At 58.8% G+C, this 20,536-nt stretch overlaps 1 protein-coding gene across 5 annotated transcripts in view; it reads right to left on the bottom strand.

Moving 5' to 3' along the window:
* The window catches only part of LOC107500506 (cell migration inducing hyaluronidase 1), a 113,247-nt gene that overhangs the window by 19,961 nt on the left and 72,750 nt on the right, over positions 1–20,536 (bottom strand). For all 5 annotated transcript variants that reach the window (XM_016125821.2, XM_036231863.1, XM_036231864.1 and 2 more), the window contains 9 exons: positions 20,333–20,428; positions 19,646–19,767; positions 16,167–16,299; positions 15,276–15,467; positions 7,862–8,037; positions 6,448–6,657; positions 2,620–2,825; positions 1,942–2,011; positions 1,043–1,171 (listed from right to left, as the gene is read on the bottom strand). In XM_016125821.2, coding sequence (XP_015981307.2) covers positions 1,043–1,171; positions 1,942–2,011; positions 2,620–2,825; positions 6,448–6,657; positions 7,862–8,037; positions 15,276–15,467; positions 16,167–16,299; positions 19,646–19,767; positions 20,333–20,428 — 1,334 coding nt within the window. The remainder of the gene's footprint in view (positions 1–1,042; positions 1,172–1,941; positions 2,012–2,619; positions 2,826–6,447; positions 6,658–7,861; positions 8,038–15,275; positions 15,468–16,166; positions 16,300–19,645; positions 19,768–20,332; positions 20,429–20,536) is intronic.

The raw sequence follows: 20,536 nt of genomic DNA, 5'->3' as shown, positions 1-20,536 counted from the left end.
CATGCGTCCCTGGAAAAAGTGTCTGCAGTGACTCAAAGGCACTGCCAAGCTTCAGCCTGGCCTCTACCTTGGGGCAGGGTCTGCGGCCCGCCCAGGGTCTCCTCTGGATCCTGCCTGGCTCATGGAGAGGAGCTCACTTTCCTATCTGGCTGTGAAGGTGTCCTCTCTGTGAGGCAGGGCAAGTGGCCATCAAGGTGGCTGAATGCTGCCGCCCAGTGGGGCCGTGCCCCCTTCCCGGCTTCCCCGGCCTCGCAGGGACGCCAGACTCGGGCTTCTCTCCTCCGGTTCACTGAAGGTCACTGGCCACTGCGCTGCTGGGCAAGCCGACTCACCTCCCAGGCCTCTGTTGTGGCCGATTTGGCAGGTGGCTGAGGACCAGCTGGGACAGCCCAGGCCGAGAGCCCAGGCACAGCGGCCGCATAGCAAGCACCACGCACGCGCCCCTTCTGCTCAGACATCGAATCCCCCCAGCTCGAGGTTCCTCGGCCCCCCTCTCCTACCGACCACCCTCCTTGCGTCCATGCTCACCTGTGCCATGAGCCCACCCCTGCTTCCACGTGGGAACCCACCCCCCCCCACACACACACAGTCCCCCGCTCCATGCTCTCCGAGCCTCCAGGCACCACGCGGCCCACCGCCGCCATGAAGGGCATCCCGCAGAGGGGTCTGCCGGTCAGCCCACACATGCGCCCCACCACTGTGCGACAGATCCCAGAAATGCCCCTCCTCGCCTCTGCTCCCTGCCCCCCAAAACTCTCTTCTCCCTTAGCTTCTGGGACATGACACTGCTCGCCCTGCCCTGCTGTCCTCACAGGCCGCCCCGGCTGTAAGCGCATGTGTGTTTGGAGAATGTATCTCCTCTTCTTGGTCTACTCCCTGGCTGAGCCTGTTGTTATGTTTGTTTTCGTATCTGACCCTGAATGTGTCCGTCCCCCTCTGGGGCCCCAGGGTCCTGGTCTGCACCCACCCTGACACCAGCGGTGTCTCTGCTCTCAGCCTCCCCTCCAGCCCCATTCTCAGCTGGGGGTCCAGACAGACTTACCCGGTAGTTGGAATGTGCTCGGTTGTTGTGGAATTTCCCCAGGGGGATGTGCTCCGAATACCCCGGGGAGTACATCCCCACCGAGGGGCCTGTCGGCACGTGGTGGAAAATGAACCAAAACCCGGTTTCCTGTTGGGGCACAAAGGGAAGCCGCAGGCCTGAGCACCAGCCAGCCTCTCGGGTGACCGGACAGCCCCAACCGGGATGTGGGTCCAGCGGTCTCCCCGCCGCAGGCCCCCAACACGCAGCCTCCAACACCTCCCGAAACAGATGGAAGTTTGAGGCAAACGCAGTGACGCCCTGACTGCTAACACCCCTTGCTGGGTCCGACTCTGTCAGTGAGGGGCTCTGCGCAGCTGGGTCTCAGCGTCACGTCCCGACACGGCACGGGAGAGCTTCCTGAGCGTCTTCCGCGCTGCTCTGGTTCTGCAGAGACGGCACCAGACCGGCACAGGGGCCCATGGGGCGAGCAGCAGGGGCGGTGGGGGCGGCAAGGCCGTGTAGACAGGGCGCCGTGCTCACACCCTCGCACGCCTGTGGGCACGCTAGCTTTCTCCAGCTCAGCGTCCTCACACATCAGATGGTCGGCTGCCGCGCCCATCGCATCGGGCGACATTATTTCAGCTTGCACATGTATGTGCCAGACGCTGTTCTAAGTGACGTTAATTGCAACCTAATAATGAATTAGATGCATAAACCGCTTCGTTCTCATCAGCTGTGATCGCCAGTGAGATGAGGTGGCAGCCGTCACTGAAAACCAACCCATCTGACTCCCAATCTGGCTTTTCCCTCCTCATCCTGAGCCTGGCCTGGGGCTCACAGCACACGCATGTCAGGGCTGGCCCCAGCCACCTCCAACCCCCGGCCCTCACCCCTAAAGAGGAGGCGTTCCTGCTCACCTCGGACCCCGCGGCAGCGCAGTTGATGAGGTTGTTGTTGGGGTTGGCCATCCAAAAGGTGGACACAGCACTGCGGGGTGGGAGGGGGGGATTGAAAGGCATCACGCAGAGGGCCCCTGGCTCCATGCTGCAGCACAGGGCCATGCCAGGCACCCCGATACCGCGCTGAATGGTCTCGTATCCGAGACTGAGACACCCCGACCTGCTAGCTGAAACCCAGCTTCCCCCGCAGCGCATGGAGGGGTCAGGGCTGGGAGGGCGCACGGCTCCTCAGTGTGGGAGCAGTTTGTGGCTGAAGTCTGAGACTGGCTCAAAAGAACCCTGGACAGTGGCTGTTCCTACAGGGCAGGCCCGGTCTCTCTCATCTAGGCACCAACCGGTGTGGCTGTGCCTGCGTGTACACACCGGGAACGAGGTGGCAGCCCGGCCCGTCCCAGAGCACTGTGTGACATCAGGAAGAGCTGGGGAGAACTGTGGTTCCCTCGGACAAGAACGGTGCACACGGGGCCACTGAGAACTCAGGGAGCAGGGAGAGCAGCCCCATAAGGGGAGCTGGGAGCAGCAGGCGGCTCAGCAGCCCTGGGGCGTGGGGGTCAGACCCGGCCGAGGTCAGGGGTGCGCACGCCCACCGAGGCCTTGCGGCGCAGGCCAGAGTGGGTGCAGATGGCGGGCGCTTACTTGCAGTCCTGCCTGGGCTTGGGGATGTACCCCGGGTACGCGTCTTCTGTGATCATCCTGCACATCTTGCTGTCACGGTCGGAGGGGAGGAGGGTCCCAGACTTGACAAGGAGGCCAAGACAGTGGTCAAAGGTGTTGCGTTCCTCCGGCCCATCCTCCGTGAAGAAGCAGTGGCCCAGAGAGTTATAGCCCACAACGTCCTTGATCTGTAGGGGTCAAGACAGGGCGACGTTTGCCCAGTGTCCAGTTATTCATGTGCTCATGCATTCAGTCAACAAACACTGAACAGCATCGGCTGTACGGCAGACCCTATGAAAAGCGCCGGGGGTTTGGACCAGACACAGGTGTTGGACCTGGGGAGGGCAGTGACTGTAATGTCTCCTCCTGCTGGAGATGTCAGGGCCGAGGCCCTGCGGTGTGGGAAAGTGACACGAGGGTTCAGTAGGGGACCGTGGACTAAGTCATGTGAGCCTGCTCTGGTGAGGACACCATGAGGTCACTGCTTCCTGGACTTAATGAGGGTGGCCACACACTGACCCTGCTGGGAAGGTGGCGGGGAGAGCCCCACCTGGGCCACTGAAAAGCACAGAGACGCAGAAGAAAGCCCTGGGCGGGGAGCGGAAGACAAGGTCGCGTCGTGGCTCAGCCACGGATTTGCTGTGTGACTTGTCTAAGTGTTCTTGTGCCTTAGGGTGATCGCTAAAGTCCCTGCCAGCTCTAGCATTCTACCTCTGTTCCTCCTTAGAACATGTGCCATAATTACTTGAACTGTGACACAGATTGACATAGACAGACAGACAGGTAGGTAGATAGGTAGGCAGGCAGACAGAGATAAGACAGGTAAGAAGACAGACAGACACACACATTCAGACATGTAGGTGGCCACCAAGTCCCTAGGCGTGCTAGCCACAAGCATGCGTAAGACCTCTGACATTTTCTCGCACTAACTGTATTTTTCCCTTTCTTCCCTGGCAATGGCTGGCAGTCATGAAAGTGATTCCTGAAATCTGTTTCAAGTCTTCAACAGTTGTTGTCCACACAGGAGACGCTGCAAGAGGAACTCCTCAGCTCTCAGGGACCGCGGCAGGCAGTGACCATTTAGTTTGTCATGTGAACCAGAGCATTTTTTGAGAGTAAAAGGGGGTGTGCTTAGTAATTAGGCTGGGACACCAAGGACAAAGTGGAACTGTTCTGTGAAAATCAAAACACAGCGTCACCCCAGTTGTATGACTTCCACCAACAAACAACCTGTACACAAGAAAAACTCCTGCCTAAGACACATGCAAACAGAAATGCACTACACCTGTTCCTGCCTTCTGGGTGGGTAAGACATAATTCACATTAGTGAGAACCTCGACAGCAGATATGTTAAAAGGAGAGCTGTGATTTCTGAGCTTCTACCTTTTTTTTTTTGAGCTGCTGAAGAGCCTGCAGTGGGGGGTCATTGGTCATGCAGCGTCTTAGTAAGTGCACACGCAGACAGGAGCTGGGGAGGGAAGCGGAGCCAAACCGCTCCCTACCTAACAAGGAGAAGAGCGAGCTCCTGAGGCAGCCCAGGGGTGTGGGGGAGGAGCGGGTTTAGGGGGGAAGGAAGGGGGGCCTGCCACCCCATTTCCAGGTGACTGGCCCCCTGCTTCCTCCCATCTCTTGCTCCAATCTGCCCGTGGAAGCACTGGCCAGGGGACGTTTGGGGAATCAAAGACGAGAGCCCGGGTCTCTCATCCAAGGCCATGTGGGAAGGACACGTGAAGCAGTGGTAAGAAGCAAGAAGCCAGCGAGGGAGATTGTGAACTCAAGACACTAGAAAAAGGAGAAAGCAGGAGAAGCAGGGCCTCTCCCATGGTTCCCAGAGACCTGAGGCTGGAGCAGGGGACGCTGGCCTCCCTGCCATACATGTACGGGGCTGGCATCCGGATGACGCCCAGGGCTGACGGATGCTCCCTCCCGGTCTGGCAGCCAGCGCCCCTGAGGCCAGAGAGGAGGAAGGCCTGGGGGTGCAGGACAGCGGGGGCACTGACTCGGACTGCTAGCCCGTGCTGCCTCTGCCAGCCTCTCCCCGGCCTGCAGCCCTGCTGATGCTCTCGGCGCTGTCCCGATGCGGGCTGTCCTGGCAACAGCGCGTCTCTCGCCCAGCTTCAGTGCTTCTTGCCCCATGTCCCCTCTGGGGTTAGCCTGCTGCTGAGACCCAGGCTGCCTGCTCTGAGGTTTGCTGTTGGCACAGAGATGGCGAAAGACACGCACTTTCTCCCCGAGCTTCTGTGAGAGGTGCCGGTCACGGCCCCCACAGCGCGTAGGAGAGACTGGAGACGAGCTGATGAACGAGCGGCCTGAGGCCGCACAGCCAGCGGGTGGGAAAGTGCCCTGAGTCCACACTGCATGTGCGGTGTGCGCCTGTGATCTCCCCGAGGTTCCCAACAGCTGCCACTCACACCGACCCAGACTGGCAGCCCCAGCCCTCCAGAAATCTGAATCTTTCTCTTCAGTGAGGTTAAACATAGGTGAATTTAAGATAAAGTAAAGATGATACTTTAGAATAAATGCTTGAGACAAGTAAAGCTCCTGGGAGTCAGCCTTCTTGAACCAGTCCTACGCTTCCTTCCCACGTGTCCTGAGTGTGATGGCCATGCGGAGTGGGACCGTCTACGACGGCCTGCCTCCCACCCACGTAGCTACGTGCCAGACCAGACACTGGCAGAGAACTGCACTCTTTCTAAACGGGAAAGGGTTAAAGCAACAGTCACAAACGCAAATGGCCTCGGGGACGCTGGCATAAGGCATTTACTGAAATGGACTAGGAAGGGGTGGGCGCAGGGTCCACCAGAGAGCACAGGCTGGGTCCATGGGCAGCTGCGACCCTGGCCCAGTCCCCCGATGCCAGGCAGGAATGTGGTCTGGTGCTGCCAACACCACCCACTTCAAGAGAAGCCCAGGATCCAGATTTTTACGTGAAGTCTCTTAATTTTTAAATGATGGAAACAAATTCTAATGTTTCTTTAAACGGCATTTAAGCCAAATGAAACACATCTGGTCACTGGAGTCGGCTGGCAGGGCATCATTTTGTGACATCCGGTTTTAAAGTTCACAGAGAATATAAGTTTAGTCCATTTAGAGGAAATTCAATTTGGTGTAAAATTATCAGTTTAGTGTAAAAATGATCAGACGTTTCTCTAAACGCTGTATAAGCCAAACCAAACACAAGCTGGAGGCAGCTTGCAGAGTGCCATTTCGTCACGTGTAATGTGAAGAGTTTATAGAGGACGCAGTCTAGTTGCTAGAGAAGGATCGACTTAGTGTGGGAATTATCTGTGCAAATGCGGGCAAGCCTACGACGCATGCACCATTGTGCCGATGTAGACCTCCCGCCCCGCAGCACCTGTGCCGGACACCGGCTGGACGGAAGTCTCCACTGCAGAAGCCACTCGGGTCTGCCGGGCAGAGGCCACGGCAGAGTGCTGGCACAGTCCCCCTTTGCAGCCAGCAGACCAGTCACGCCACACGGTCACAGAATGACCCCCGATTTCCCATCACTCTAAGGAGGCGCAGCAGGACCTGGACCCCCAGTGACCACCGCAAACTCTGCATCTGGGTGCCCTTTGGCACGGAGACATCCCATTTTCTCCTTCCTCTTTGGTTTGGAGCCTGCTGTCAGCTGAAACCATTCTGAAGTCTGAACTAAGGATGGTTCGGCCCCCAATGGCTGTGGACTAAGTGACTAGGTTACAATGGCCTTCTGGCCCAGCAGCCCTGGGCACGGTGGAGAGCTGGCCGGCGTGGGGACGAGGGGAGGGCACTTGGGGTCCTCCGCTTCCCCAGGGGGAGGGCACTTACCAGCAGGCCGTTGGAGCCATGGACGGTGACGCAGCGCGAGAAGGTGTGGTGGATGGAGAGGTCCCTGATGTACGTGGGTGGGTCGTAGCCGCCCTGCTCGTCCACATCCCCAGCCAGGTGGAAGTGGATGGGGTACTGGCCCACCAGCTGCTGCCCCATGTGCTTCAGCTCCACGCCCTCCAGATGCGCCGCCGCGAACCCCAGCGCGAACTGGGGGAGGAAAGCCAACAGTCAGAGGAGCCGAGGCGCGTTCGCTGACCCCTACCACGGGTCCCCACGCTCTGAAAACGCCCCTGTGCAATCCTCCAGGGGCTTCGTTCACGCCACCTCGGGCACCCAGTCATCGAGGGTGTCCCCGCTAGTGCTTAGACGCCTGGCCCTTCTTACCCGAAGGGAGACAAGGTGCAATCATAACCAAGGGTGTGGCAAGACGATGAGCTGCTGGACGAGGGGGTGCACAGGGGCTGGACAGCAGCCAGAGATCCGTGCCGCCCCCGTCTCCTGCCTCCTAAGCCACCGACCGTCATAAAGGACATCGGAACTATGTAGTCGTGTTTTGGGGTGGTTACGTGTCTGGGGAGCACTATTAGTATTGAGTGAGCAGGGACCTGGGATGCTAAAAATCCCATAGAAAACCGTCTCATCTAAAAGGCCAGTATGGTCCCTACTACTAATTCTGTACATTCCACGCTATTTTTTTTTTTCAGCTATTTACCAAAAAGCCTAATCCTCAAAGCACATAATTTTAGCTGAAAGAGAACTATCCCCACAAAACTCCGAGACACTATTATTCTACCAGCTTCACTCCGTCACTGAAAGCAATGGCCAAATGCAGAACGTGGAGCACCTGAGGCTTGTCACTATGCCAGGGGAGGCACTTCACAGAGAGAGGCAGAGGAAATTCCTCCTGGGGCTTAAGGCCAGGAAAACGCGAGCTCTGGGGACTGATGCCACCTTCTCGACTGTGCACGCACCCTGCAGCTCAGTGTCCCCGTCACTGCCCTGACTTTACTGGGAAGCTCCCAGGTGAGTCTTTGCTGGAGGTGCTCCTTCCCTGCACTGCTCAGCACTTGTCTTTTCTATGGCTCTACTGTGCCCACGACTCACTGTGTGTTAAACCCAAGTTCTTTCAGGCAGGGATCAAGGAATGAGAGCCACGACTGGGGCTGTAATCGCGAAGGCAGGGGGCGAGCGTGACGTGTGCCATGTGACCAGGGGGCAGGAAGACGTCCCCTCGCTGGCTTCACCTCCTGCTCCCAGGCCCTGACAGGTGGGACAGCATGCCAGTGGACAATGCACGAGATCTCTCTACCCGCCCTGCCCTCCGTCCCCTCGCCTTCCGAGAACTCCGCCCACAGGCTGGCACCACAGGCCTTCTGGTTTGGTTGACGGCCTCGGGCAAGCAGACCCGTACCTTGATGTGGCCCCCAAAAGTATCGAAGTCAAAGAAGCTGCAGACGTGCTTGGCGTAGGGGTAGCACGCGTCCTCCATCTCCCCCATGACCACGATGTTGCGGCTGAGGAGCCCAACCTCGGCCCGCATGTCCACACCATCCACCTCCTCGCCCACGTGCAGGTACATTGGTTTCCCTGGGCCAGAAAGGGAGATGGGAGGAGGTGAGGGGCCACGCGTCCTGCTGGGCCCGGGGCCTCTGCCCAGGCCTCCGTGATCAACGCGCATGGGGGTTTCAGGGCCAGTCCCACTTCCTAGAAGGATGAAGCCCAGGGAGGTGGAGTTCCTACTCTGGGTGAGGACCCAGGATGCACGGCCACATGTGTTTAGGTCTGAAGCCTGAGGGAAAATAGCGGTTTGTCCCCCAGCTTCTCTCCCCTCCTCTGCTTCCCAGGACGAGACTCTCCGGGTTTTAGTGAGACACGTGACCCCTCAGGAGAACCGCGTGTCTAAGGCCCCTGTGGTCAGTGTGGTCACGGGGTGCGCAGAGCTGACATGTGCACCCACAGGTGGCCCCTGCTCTGGCTCTGTCTCCGGGGCTGGCATGTGGACATCTGTGGGTGGGCCAGCCTTGCCCAGGGGCCGAGAACCAGGCCCCAGAGATGGCGGAGCAGGGAGCAAGGACACCTGGTCTCTGACAGCCCCACAGAGCTTGCGCCCTGGACTGCCCACCGGCTGGGATCCTGAAGGACGTAAGACAAGCCCCTCTCCAAAGCCACTCCCATGAAGCCGTGCAAACCCAAAGCAGTGCTCGGCTTCCCTTGGCCTCCACGGCCGGGTTTCCCGGCCAGAGCCAGGCCCGCGTCCAGCATGTGGTGGGCTGTGGGGGCCTCCTTGGCACCAACGGGAATGGCGGATGAGAGCCTGCAGCCCACCCTGCATGGACCTCACCACACCCTCCCTCTGCCCCCCAGGCCACAGGAGAGGCTGCTCTCTCCCTGCCCCACCTCTGTACCACCACCTTCCCCCCAGGCCACTGAGAATGCAGGACTGTGGAGCTAGATTTGAGTTTCAGCCCCAAGTTCTGCCTCCAGAGCAACTGCAAACCCTCTTCTGCAGTAAAGAGCCCGTGGCTGCCTCGCCGTTCGGCTCCCCGAAGGCTGTGAACCTGTCTGGTGGGCGCTCGCCTCCCAGTCGAGGCCGGTATTACAGAGAGCAGCCACCTCGTGTGCATCCTTGAGCCTGAGCCATGCCACAAACACCAACTGGCGTCACTGTGACCCTGGCTTCAGCAACAGAGCACACCTCACCCGGCCCCGTGACACCGCGGTGCCCACATGCAAAGGCTGTGGTCACAAGGGGCTGACCACTGCACCCCCCCCCCCCGGCAGAGACCCCGCCCTGCTCTCTCCCCGGGAGGAGCCAGCCCCCCTTCCCGCCCGTCACCCCACCTATGCCCCGCAGTGGGCCCGCAGTCTTTCCAGGGATGTTTGTCATGTCAGAATTCTACAGACTCAGAGCTGCAGCTTCTCTGCAGCATCATAGTTCGAGATGTGAAACTGGCCCATGGCAAGGCCAAAACACATCCTCTTTGGAACCAGGATCAGCTCCCTGGGGCTGCTGTGAAAACTGTCACAAGTTTAGTGGCTTCGAACAACAGACATTTTTTCCTCATGGTCCTGGAGGTCAGAAGTCCTAGGGCAGGCTAGCAGGGTCAGCCTCACAGGGTCAGCAGCTGCGGTGCTGGCAGGGCTGGGTCCCTGGGGGACTCCAGGGGTCCGTCCCAGCCTTTCTCAGGTTCTGATGGCACTTGAGCCCCCTGGCCGGTGGTCCCTCCTTCACCCTCAGCAAGCATCACTGTGGCCTGTGCCTGTCCCCACGTCACTGCCTCCTCTGACTCTGACCTCCCTGCCTTCCTCTCACAAGGGCTCTTGGGTTCCACGGGGCCACCCAGACAATCCAGGAGAGTCTCCCTCTCAGCAGCCTTAGCCTCATTGCACCTGCAAAGTCCCTTCTGCCAAGTAAGGTCCCACATTCACGGGTCCTGAGGATCAGGATGTGGACATCTTTGGGAGCCATTATTCGGCCTACCAGAGTCCTTCTTTAAAAACGTCTCAGGATTACATGTTAGCCCTACAGAGAGCCACATTACTGTGAGGCACTGAGACCCCCCGCAAGCGCGGGCGCCAGAGGTCTGGGCAGGAGCACGCCACGCAGCGCTGGCGGCCTGCGGTTCCACCCCGGCTCTGACACCAGTGGGAAGACAGAAGGAAGCGAGTCGGCTCTGCTGAGTGTGAGGCCCGCCCCTGGGGCCCCCGCTGCAGCTTCTGGTTGGGTCGTGGAGCCAGTGTCTTACAGTGCTAGGGTTCAGCAGCAGGTCCCCTCCGAATGGAGTATTACGAGCGGACAGCCACCCTCAGGAGCCAGTCAGACCCGGCCACCCATCCTCCCCTGGACAGCCTCTGCCGGCTCACGGCTCCAGGTTTTTATCTAAGCTGCTCCCTCCAGCTGGGACAGTCTCTGCCTTGTCCACGAAGCATCCCTTTGTCCTTTGAGGTCCAGCTGCAATGGCTCCTTCTCTGTGGAGGCCTCCCCCAGCACCCTCGCATCAGCCCCCGCACCCTGTGTGCTCGCAGCACCCAGCAGAGCCAGGGGACCAGGCCGCACACCACGGACTTCCCACTGGCCCTCGCGCCACGTGCAGGTTGGGCCAGGGGAGTCTCTTGATTCATCAATGCCCCTCCTAAAATGCAATGTTCATGCAGAACACCGACCAGAGGACCCTCCTTGGGGACCAGTCTCAAACACGCTGCAGAGCCAGGACCCGAGGTGAGGAGGACTGTGGCTCTGGAGCCCGGCCATCTGGGTCAGAGCCCTGGTGACGGTAGCCCTGGTCCCTGGATGCTGCTTAAGCCCCCTCGACCTCGGGCTCTTCATCTAGAAAACACAGACAATAACAGCACACATCTCAAGAGGATTGCTCAACGAGCTACCTACAGAACATGCTCAGGACGGCATGACAGGGGGCTGCCGTGAGGGAAGTGACACACGCAGCTCTCAGGTGAGGGCTGGCACCCAGGGCTCCCACCACGAGCTTCACACCTATAGTAACCTCAGTTTTGACAGCTGTCCTGTTCCCTGGGGGACACCGGCCGGCGTGTGGGGGTGACGTGCAGGTGGATGCAGGGACTGTGTCCATTAGGCGGCCGGGAGCAGGCAAGTCAGACCAGAGCCGCGAGTGCATTCCGGTCTCGCCGTCCCTGCCCCTTGCTGCCGCCCACGCCAGCTTGTCCGTCCTGCCGTGGCACTCATAGGCCCCTCCCGGCTGTGGCCCAAGAGGCCGTGTGTCCTGGCTTCTGGCATCCCGGCCTGTGTGCTGGGGCCTCCCGCCCAGCTGCTGCCCCGCCCGGGCTTCTGGCAGTGCTGACACTGAAGGCCAAGCAGGGGCAGCCGACACGGCCAAGTCGGATTTGTCTCAACTGCCCAGCAGGGCCAGGAGCACGGGCGAGGGACAGGGCAGGCCTGGGGAGCAGGGGCTGGGCACGGTCGCCCCACACAGGGCTCCAAACACTGACCCTCCCTCCCAGTGCTCCCTGTAGGCAGGCTCAGGACTGGCCACTCTGCAGTCACCTGAAGAAGAAGCATCAGAGACTCTCCAGTGGGAGAAACACACAGGTCCTGCAGCTCAGACCTACCCGGGCCCAGTAACTGGCGAGGAGACTGCCCTTCTCAGACCCTGAGGATGGGCCTAGAGGGAATCAGCTGGCAGGTCCCCGGCAAGTGAGTCTGATGCACAAAGCATCCGCTTCCTCCCACAGTCCAGCCATCTTGTGGGGACGTGCGGGGCAGGAGCCTTCATGGGGGAGGGGAGGGCTGGACATGCAGTTCTGGGGCTGGGCGGCTCTGAGTCCGAACCCCGGCCCGGCGTGAGCAGACCCACTCAGCCCACACCCGCACCCCCGCCAGAACTCTGGGGTGGCGGTCTCGCTCGGTTCTGTGCTGTCCCGCATGCTAGCCATGAGCCACGTGGGGCCACCGCACACTTGACATCTGGCCAGTGTGACTGAGGCACGCGATTTGTAATTGTTTCACTTTCATTATGTTTAAATGGCTACACATGGCTGGTGGCTACTGTACAGACAGTGAGTGTCGCAAACCTTGGTTTTCCCACGCTGCAGGGCTGCCAAGGAGAGGGAGCGAGATGGATTCTGCGAGCACTGGCCCATCACAGGGGACGCGGAAGCGGCAGCACCAGCTAACGGCAGGGCTGCCCAGTTCCAAACACAGCAGAACGACGGGAATGCAAACGGGGCGGAAAACAGCAGGGGCTGCTAATCGCCATGTCAGGAGGTGTTGGGAACGACACTGTGGTTGGCGAAACTCTGAAATATTTTTTTAGATGATTCACACATTTTCATGACTTTGTTACCTCCATCTGTTTCCCATCAGAAAACCCTTAAAATGCCTGTTTACTGGAACAGGGCAGTGAGGAAGGAGGAGCCAGGAAGGCTGCATCCCTCTGTGGCCCCCTAAGCAGACCCCTGAGGGACAATGGGGTGCCTCGCTCTGGAGAGGAGCAGAGCAGGTGGACTCCTCGCTCCCCGTCAGTGTGGGCTGGATAGCAAGAGAAGGGGCTTGGGGCTGAACGCAAGAAATGCGAGCACCTCAGGGGTCAGGGGAGGACTCGGGCATGGACATGCGCACACATACACAGCCCCATCCAGGGCTTTTCTGACACTGGTCACCAGGAGGCGCTGTTTTCACGTGAGCCCCAAAGCTGTGAGCAAGCAAAGTGGCTGGTCCACTGAGCCTGAGAGCCTGAGGACTGGGGAGCGGGCCGACTGGGTGTGAGGTGGGGCCGGCTGTGCAGACGGCGCTCGCCCCCGGGACCCGGCTCCAGAGCGGCCTGGCTCACTCTCCTCCATCCAGCCCTGGGAGGCCTCGAGAAGCAACTGCACCGGCTGTGGGCACTGCCAAGGAGCATGGCTCTCCAGCACTCGCCCCCAAACCAGTGCTGGGAAGGTAGTCACGCCCTAACCTCACATGGGTGCTGCATTCTGAGGGCCGCCCTGGGCCCCCACAGCGGCCCCACCAGGGTCTGCTCAAAGCAAAACCTCCCCTGCAGGTGTCGGTGCCCAACACCGGTGCCGACAAGGCCTGGTCTGAACAGACCCGTGGTGCTGGGCGCTCCCCGCTACCGCCAGGCAGGCCAGGGCCCAGGGCACTTGCCCCATTCCCAGAGGCCATGAATGCGGCCCTGGAGCCACGGGTCACCTCCCGGTGAGCAGTGACATCCACTGAAACAGTGTGAGCGCCGCTCCTGCCACGGCCCAGGACACCTCATGGCCCAGGACACCTCATGTCCCAGAAGGCCTGTCCACATGTACTGTCTCTGGGGACACAGAAGCCATCCTGTGAAGATCCAAGGGCCTCGCACTCGTTGGGAACTCACTCTTCTTGGGCCTCCCTGTGAACGCAGGTGTGGGAGGTCTTCCCTCGCCGAGGAAATCTAATTGGCCACCGCCCCCCAGAATGAAAACCGTGTGTCACTGTGATATCTCCCTTCCCTCCTCCCCCGCTACCCCGGCCTTCTTCTGCAGCGGGCACCCGAGGGCACCTCCCCGCACGCGGCCTGCGCTCTGCTGTCCCCGACAGCCTCCTCGTCCCAGGGCCCTGCTGCGCCCTCCCCAGCTCCCTGCTCCGTCACTAACTCCTCCGGGGAGGCTTACACTTCTGTTTCTAACTCAGCAAATCCTCCTCTTCGTCACCTCCCCCGTCAATATTCCTCTTCCACAGCGGTTCCCACATTTGGGATTTTATTTGATTTGGGCGGCTCTTTGCTGGGTGTCTGTTTTCACTATAGGACTGCCGACTCCCTGGGGGACAGAGGCCAAATGTCAGGCTCATTGCCACACCCAAAGCCTGGAGCATGGCCTGGCATGCATGGGCCAGACTCTGTCACCGTGTCAGGGACCAAAGTTTGCCCACCCCGGGCTGCGCATGCAAGCTGCTGCCTCCTGCCTTCCCTCGAGGCCCACCCACCAAACCGCCATCTCCCGGAAGCAGGCACGGCCCTCCTTCTGCCGTTCTGAGTCCTTGGGCCAGAGCCCTGGGATCACGCGGCAGTGTCTGTGGACTGTGTCAGCGGCGTGACCACCAGGGTCCACTGCCCCATGGATAAAGTAACGGCACCGGTCTCCATCACTGTGCCTCACCTTTTCAAACCTCTGCTCTCCCAAATTCTTTCTCAAGCACATCCCCATCAGCCGAAAAGACTGTGCTTGACTTTCTACAGTTTTACTCTAAAACTGCAAGAACTCTGCAGTTCTCACCCACAGTCGTCCCCTACTCCAGCTCCTGACACGTCTCCAGCACGGCCGGGGTTTAAATGCATCGTCTCCTTTCCTCCAGTAACACGTGCCAGTTTTCCTTCGGGGAGTGACCCCTTCTCCATTCGATGCTGTCTTACAGGGACTGCCAGTGAAGGTGCCCTGTCCCCTCCTGGCCGGGCATGAGCCACAAGCCACCAGCCCAACCAGTGCTCTCTCACCGAAGGTGACCTTTGAGCTCTGTCCCAGAAACCGAGCCTGGTGCCTGCAGACAGTGACGCACCGAGGTCCCTGCCCACCAGCTCCTGCCACCCGGGTCCTGGAAGCTGCCGTCCTCATCCCCTCGTGGCCTGTCTGGCCAGTGTCTGCTTTAGCGCTCTCATCTGGGCAGCCAGCCCCCAACGAGCTCCTTCTTTGCTTAAGACAGTCACACCACATTCTGTTGCGTACAAACTGAGAACCTAATGGATGCTTAGCTCTCTATACTGAGAGTAATGACCCGACTATACCCGAAGTCTCTTTTTACCCCTAACGATCTGCAATGCCAGTCACTGTGCACAGCAGAAGTGACAAGGCATTTGAGTCAAGATTTAGGAGAAGAAAAAGGAAAACCCAAAAGCCATAGGAAGAAAAGATTTACAACTACGTGGTAGACTGCCTGGCGAATATTCACGCCTTCCCCTAATCTTGACGGGCGAAGTAGGCTTCCCACCCCATGCGTGCTGACCATGTGACATGCCTCAGCCAGTGGAATGCATGGGAGTGTGGGTGGCAGCCGGTGTGCATCCTGAGCCCAGGCTGCACAGCCCCTGGGAGCTTTCAATCTCCCCCATGAGAGAACTTGTCCTGGGGAGGAGGCGAGCCACATAGACCTGACCTGAACCCATCTCTCAGCCTGGAGCCAAACTCAGTCTGCAGGAGCTGAACCCAGACAGCCTGCGGATGCATTAGTGAGGAGTGAATGCTTGCTATGAGGGCTTCAGGGTTTTTGCTCTGCAGCACTGTTATGGCATTAACTGACAGACACAGGTCGGCTAACTCCAGCCACCTTTAAGCCTAACAACTTGTGTTCCACCAGCCTGGGACAGGCTTCGTGGATGTCCTACCTGCCACTCTGACCTGGTTGGAGGCACAGGCTTTGCAGGGGAGCACCTGGAACTCCTCCGCCTGGTGCATGGAGTAGTCAGTGCTGGCAACGACCAGGGTGTCGCCGGGCTTCCACGACTGCACATTGTCTTCCAGGGTCAGGATGGTGCTGTTGACATTGGTGTCAATGGTGACGGTGAGTTTGGGCCTCACTGAAACCCAAAACAGGAGAGGCTGAAGTGAGCCCTTGGCCAACTTGGAGTGTCTGTCTCTTCCCTCCCCCTCCTAAGTCGGTCAGGGCCAGGCCCCCCAACTTCAGCCGTGCTGCAGGTGTCTGCCGTCTACAGAGCCCTGCCAGCAAAGGGCCATTCACTAGCTCTGGGCATGGGAATTTTCCACCGACTCCTCAGCCGGAGTTAACTGCGGCTGTCTCACCACATCCACTTCGCTCAAGACGAAGAACAAATATAACTCCTCTCAACTGTTATTTACTGTAGTGGTAAGCCTCCCCACGAAGAGCGCCCGTCCCTAATGACTGCCTTCGGGGGATGGCCCCTGCCTCTGCAGACAACCGGCCATTTCCAGCTCCTCCTGACAAGCGTCTTGGGATCTGGGTTTAACATAATCCAGCACCCGAAGAGGCAACAGGCTGCGTGTCTCTGCCGGGAGGGCCGCGGGGGGCCCCGCCCACTGTGTCCTGGCTGTCTGCAACCAGGCCTGAGAGGTGAGTGGGCACTGTGGGGCTCTGCCTGCTCCCACCACCGCTAGGGCCGTCCCACTGCCTGGCGGGAGCTCCACACCCTGAGCTGCTTGCCGGCAGCCGACCCCGCCATCCAAACTCCACCATGCAGCTGCCGGCTCAAAGGACAGAGCCACCGTGGCACCCGTGCCCCTGACGAGGGGCTGCTTACCAGGCCTCCCACACAGGAAGCGCACGCGGTAGCTCCGGCAGGCGTGGCCCTGGTCGTAGCACACGAACCTATAATCCTGGCCCCGTTTGTAGACAACCTCGGTGGTGAGGTTGACGCCGTCCACTGCAGTGGCCTGGGAACGGCATGAAATTACAGAGCAGAGTCATTCTTTCGTATGGAGGAAGCTGAGGATCGATGCTATAAAAACACACTCGCAAGTCTAAAACTGTCCCAATGGCAAAAAAGTAAGTGCCACGGCCTGAGACTAGTATGCCACAATGGCCCCCACCGGTTCTGTCATGAGGTTGCCAGGCGGGCGTGTGCCTTGCCTGGGGTGCCCCAGTGCCCACGACCAGTCTAGCGACTGGCTGTGCCGTGGGGAGACGCGTTAAGGAGGACCTCACACAAGAAGGTGCTCTCTGCGGAGATGGGCTGGCTACTTACCGCTCATCGCACCCCCACTCGCAGCACCCCCACCCGCACCATGAACGCCGGGCGACCCGTGCCGAACACTGAGCACCACATCAACCGCAGGTGCCACAGCGGGTTCTGCATCACGGGGACTCGTTCAGGATCTGGTGACCGGCCTCGTCCCGGAGTCCAGACTGATCGTGTCTGGGTGTGGCCTGGGCCTCGGACCTTTAAAAGCTACCCAGGTGACTCTAACAGGCAGGAAAGTTCGAGAATCCCTCTTGCAGCTACAGAGCTGAGTGTCCACATGTATTCTCATTCCCTCTTTGTGGCAAAACCATGAGGTCTTTGCTAGTTTTAGGGATAAGGAAACCGACACTCAGAGATGCTGAGTAGCTTGCCATGGTCACAAAGTGGCAAGTGAATCCGGACTGACTCAACCAGAGAGCTGAGCTGCTCAGCCCCACCCAGCGCCACACTCAGGGGCTCCCGGTGCTGCCCTTCCTTCCCTGTCTGTCTCCTCCCACTGGGGTCTGGCCTCTGGGGAGGGCCAGGACCAGGCTTCTTCTGGGGTCTCTCCGATCCCAGCATCAGCCCAGCGTCTGGCACAGGGTGGGGTCTCAGTGGGTGGGAACTGACTGGCGAGCAGCCGCGCGGCCTGGTAAATTCAGGCAGCGAGCTCAGAGGAGGGCGGCCCGGCCAGCTGGGGGCGGCCCGGCCAGCTGGGTGCGCCCCAGCATGGGCGTGTCTGCATCAAGACTGTGGCTGTCATCACAGACACGCAATTTACAGCAGCTGCTGCCCCCCTTGGCACAGAGATCAAAGGCCCCAGGGCTGGAGAAATAGGGGGGGGGGGGCGAGGGACAGTTGACCCGAAAGGAGCTGTGCTCTTGAGGAAACACTACTCTGAAGCAGCAGGTCCCAGCAGCCTTCGGCCTAGAGGAGGCCGGGCAGAGGTGGGTCCGGCTGCCCTGAAGTGCAGCCCCTCCCCGCAAGCCAAAGGCACCCATTCTCACGGGGGGCGGGGGTCTGCACAGTGGCCAAGGGCAGGGGCTCTGGGAGGGGAGCGCAGACGCTTGGAGGGGCTCGGCAGACGGGGTCACACGACCCTGTCAGGCCCTGACTCCCCGAGGCCACGTGTCCTTCTGTAGGAGACCCCGTGGAACGGAGACCTGCTATGACAACGTCATCAAATGGAGCTGGGCGTTTCTCAAGGTGCAAAGTCCAACAATAGTTTTAAGGGAACATCTTAATTCTGCTGCCTTTTCTCTTTTTTTCCTTTTTCTGACCCAAAGAATGACCTCGGTTTTGGATTATACACAGAACTCTATCACTGATGAGTGAAATGGACACAATTCTAATTCATAATAATTAATAATTATAAAATAACTAGCAACATTACCATAATAATAATAACAACAAAATAACCTTAAAATAAAAAATTGGGGGCACTCAGTATGGGTCAGGCATTTCATGTATCATTGTTTCAAAACCACAAAATCACATGAGGGAAAAATTATGATCCCCATGTTTGCACAGGAGGAAACAGAGACTAAGTTACATAACTGAACTGATTTCTCTGGCCGGGACTGTGAGGCATCCATGTTGCACACTATCTACGGTGGCGCTCAAGAGGTAAAGCACTAGATCACCTCCAGCCTTCGTAAAGTTTCACTTCACGTTTGTGCCTAGGATGAGCTGTGCCTGCACATACTAGGGGAAGAGCTGGCGTCTCGGCTGCAAACAAAGCTACCGGAAGCGCAAGAAATGCCTGTGGAAAGCTGTCTGCCTGGCGTGGGGAAGTGGGCCTCGGAACAAGAGTGGGCTGGGGCCTGCGGCTGGCGGAGCAAACAGCAGGAGGCACTGGAGGACGAGCATTCCCCGAGGATTTCTAGAACTGCCTGGAGAGGGAAGTCTAGTAAAGGGCTGGATTTCCCATGGCCAAGTGAACTGGAGGGATAAGATTATGAATAATTCAGAAACATTCCAGAAACGTGAAGCTGGAATGCTAAGGGTTGCGAGAGAAAATTAAATCTGGGAGGTATGTGCTTTGGCGGGTGGGGGGGTGTTAGTGCTTTTTGGTTCTGTTGGGCCCAAGAAAAGTCCCCACCTTGCAGCTTAATCCAAGTAAGCCCTTCTCAGTAACACGGAGCTGCATGAAGGGGCAGCTGGGCCGAATGCCGAGCAAGGTCTCCTCGGCCTTCGCTGATCGCAGGACAGTGTCTGCCTTGGGAAATGGGACCTGGTCCAGGGTCCCCCCAGAGTGCGAGGTGGAGAGCAGTTCTGCCCAGGGTGATGCCACCGGTGGGGTTAAAGCAGTCGGATGGCCTGGGACCTCCCAGGTTATCTAACCTGGGAGGAGGTGTTGGACAGATGCCGATCACTATTTTTATTGGCCAAAAGAGGAAAAACAGGCAGGAAGGTCTTTCTCAAACGACTTCTAATTCTATACCTGGCATGTAAGTGGCTTGACTCTCCTCTAGAACAAGGTCCGTGTCTTGCTCTTTCCTGCCATCCAGCTTGTGGCTCAGAGCTGAGCCGGTGGGCTGTGGGGGCTGCGTACTGACCCATCACCCTGTGTAAGACGGTCCAAGTCCCCTTTACGTATGGTGACTCCAAGAGCATGTCACCTACGAGTACTGGCTCTTCTCCAGCTACTGAGGAACCAGGCTGTGTGTTCTCCACCTGGGGTGGGCCCAGCCTGCATCCCAAATGCCAGCCAGACCCTGTACACTCAAGACCCCAAAGGAAGCCGTCTCGGCAGTGAGGCTGTGCAGGGCAAACCTGTCCCTGAGCGGGGTGCTCTCAGCCATGGCTATGAATGCAGGGGTACTGGGGGAGGGAGCTCGCAAGTAGGACCTGGGAAAGAACCTGAGTCCTGGCTCCGGAGCTCAGGAGCCGGTGGCTGGGGCAGATCATCAGTCCCTAACTGGGAATGCTCGTCACTGGGTCACCTGTGTCCTAAGAGGACCATGAGAGTCACACTGCTCAGACGGCAAGAGGGTTTGAAATCTAGAGTCTGCTCAAAACAAAGCCTTCATAACGACACGCCTGTTTTGAGTTGGTACCTGTATATCAAGTGGACGGTTGCAGATTTTTCCTGGGTGAGCTGCCCGGAGGTCTGAAATCTTCTCCCCACCTTTACTGGGTGACACTTTGTCATGGTGGAACCAGTCCGTCCACTCCACATCTAGGCAGAAAGCAAAGAGCAGGGTCAGACAGGAAGGCCCAAGAGGGCAAGCTGTGCTCGGCACGGCCGCACACACCCTCGAGAGCCGTGGGTCCAGGCCTGCACAGGGCAGGGCACCGGTGGCTCGTGAACGGTCTGCCAACTCACTCACCTCTTAAGTAAAAACACTTCCTCCTGACTTTCTCGCTTTATAAAAGCAATAGCTATTCTTCATGTTTTCAAAAAGGAGAAGGGGATGTCCACCCACAAGCCCATCGCCCCAGGAGTGCTGCCTTCTATACCCCGTCCCCACATGAGGTCTCCCTGCAGGCAGGTCCTGGTCCTGCCTGTGTCCTGCTCAGTGCCACAGAAGAGAGGTTCCGTGAGGAAAAACACCTCTGGGCTACCAGCCACAGTGGCCTGATGAACTAAAGACAGATCTCAGTTGTAACTTTAGTTGACTCTGCAACAGGTAAGTGGTCTTATCGGTGCGAGAGAACAGTCCTTGTCCTGCAAACGCAGTGCGTCCTGGCTTCTGATGTCTGTTAGGTGTTTCCAGTGTCCCTGGCCATCCGCAGCGCCTCACCTTGGACCCACTCGCTGGATGAGGAGACACTGAAGAGCTCGCCGTGCTCTGAGCGGAACACTTTGGACACCCGGGCAGCGGCGGAGCCGCGGTGACCTGGCAGAAAGCAGAGCGTCAGCTGCCAACAGCCCCGGCCACACAGCGCAGTTCCCAAGTCCCTCCCGCCGCAGGGACTTTGAGCTGCTTCTTAAAAGAAGTTTCAGG

Source organism: Rousettus aegyptiacus, unplaced genomic scaffold (genome assembly GCF_014176215.1).
Source record: "Rousettus aegyptiacus isolate mRouAeg1 unplaced genomic scaffold, mRouAeg1.p scaffold_m13_p_14, whole genome shotgun sequence".
In the NCBI taxonomy this organism is placed as follows: Eukaryota; Metazoa; Chordata; class Mammalia; order Chiroptera; family Pteropodidae; genus Rousettus; species Rousettus aegyptiacus.
Note: the sequence above shows the minus strand (reverse complement) of the source record. Positions and strands in the feature narration are given on the sequence as shown.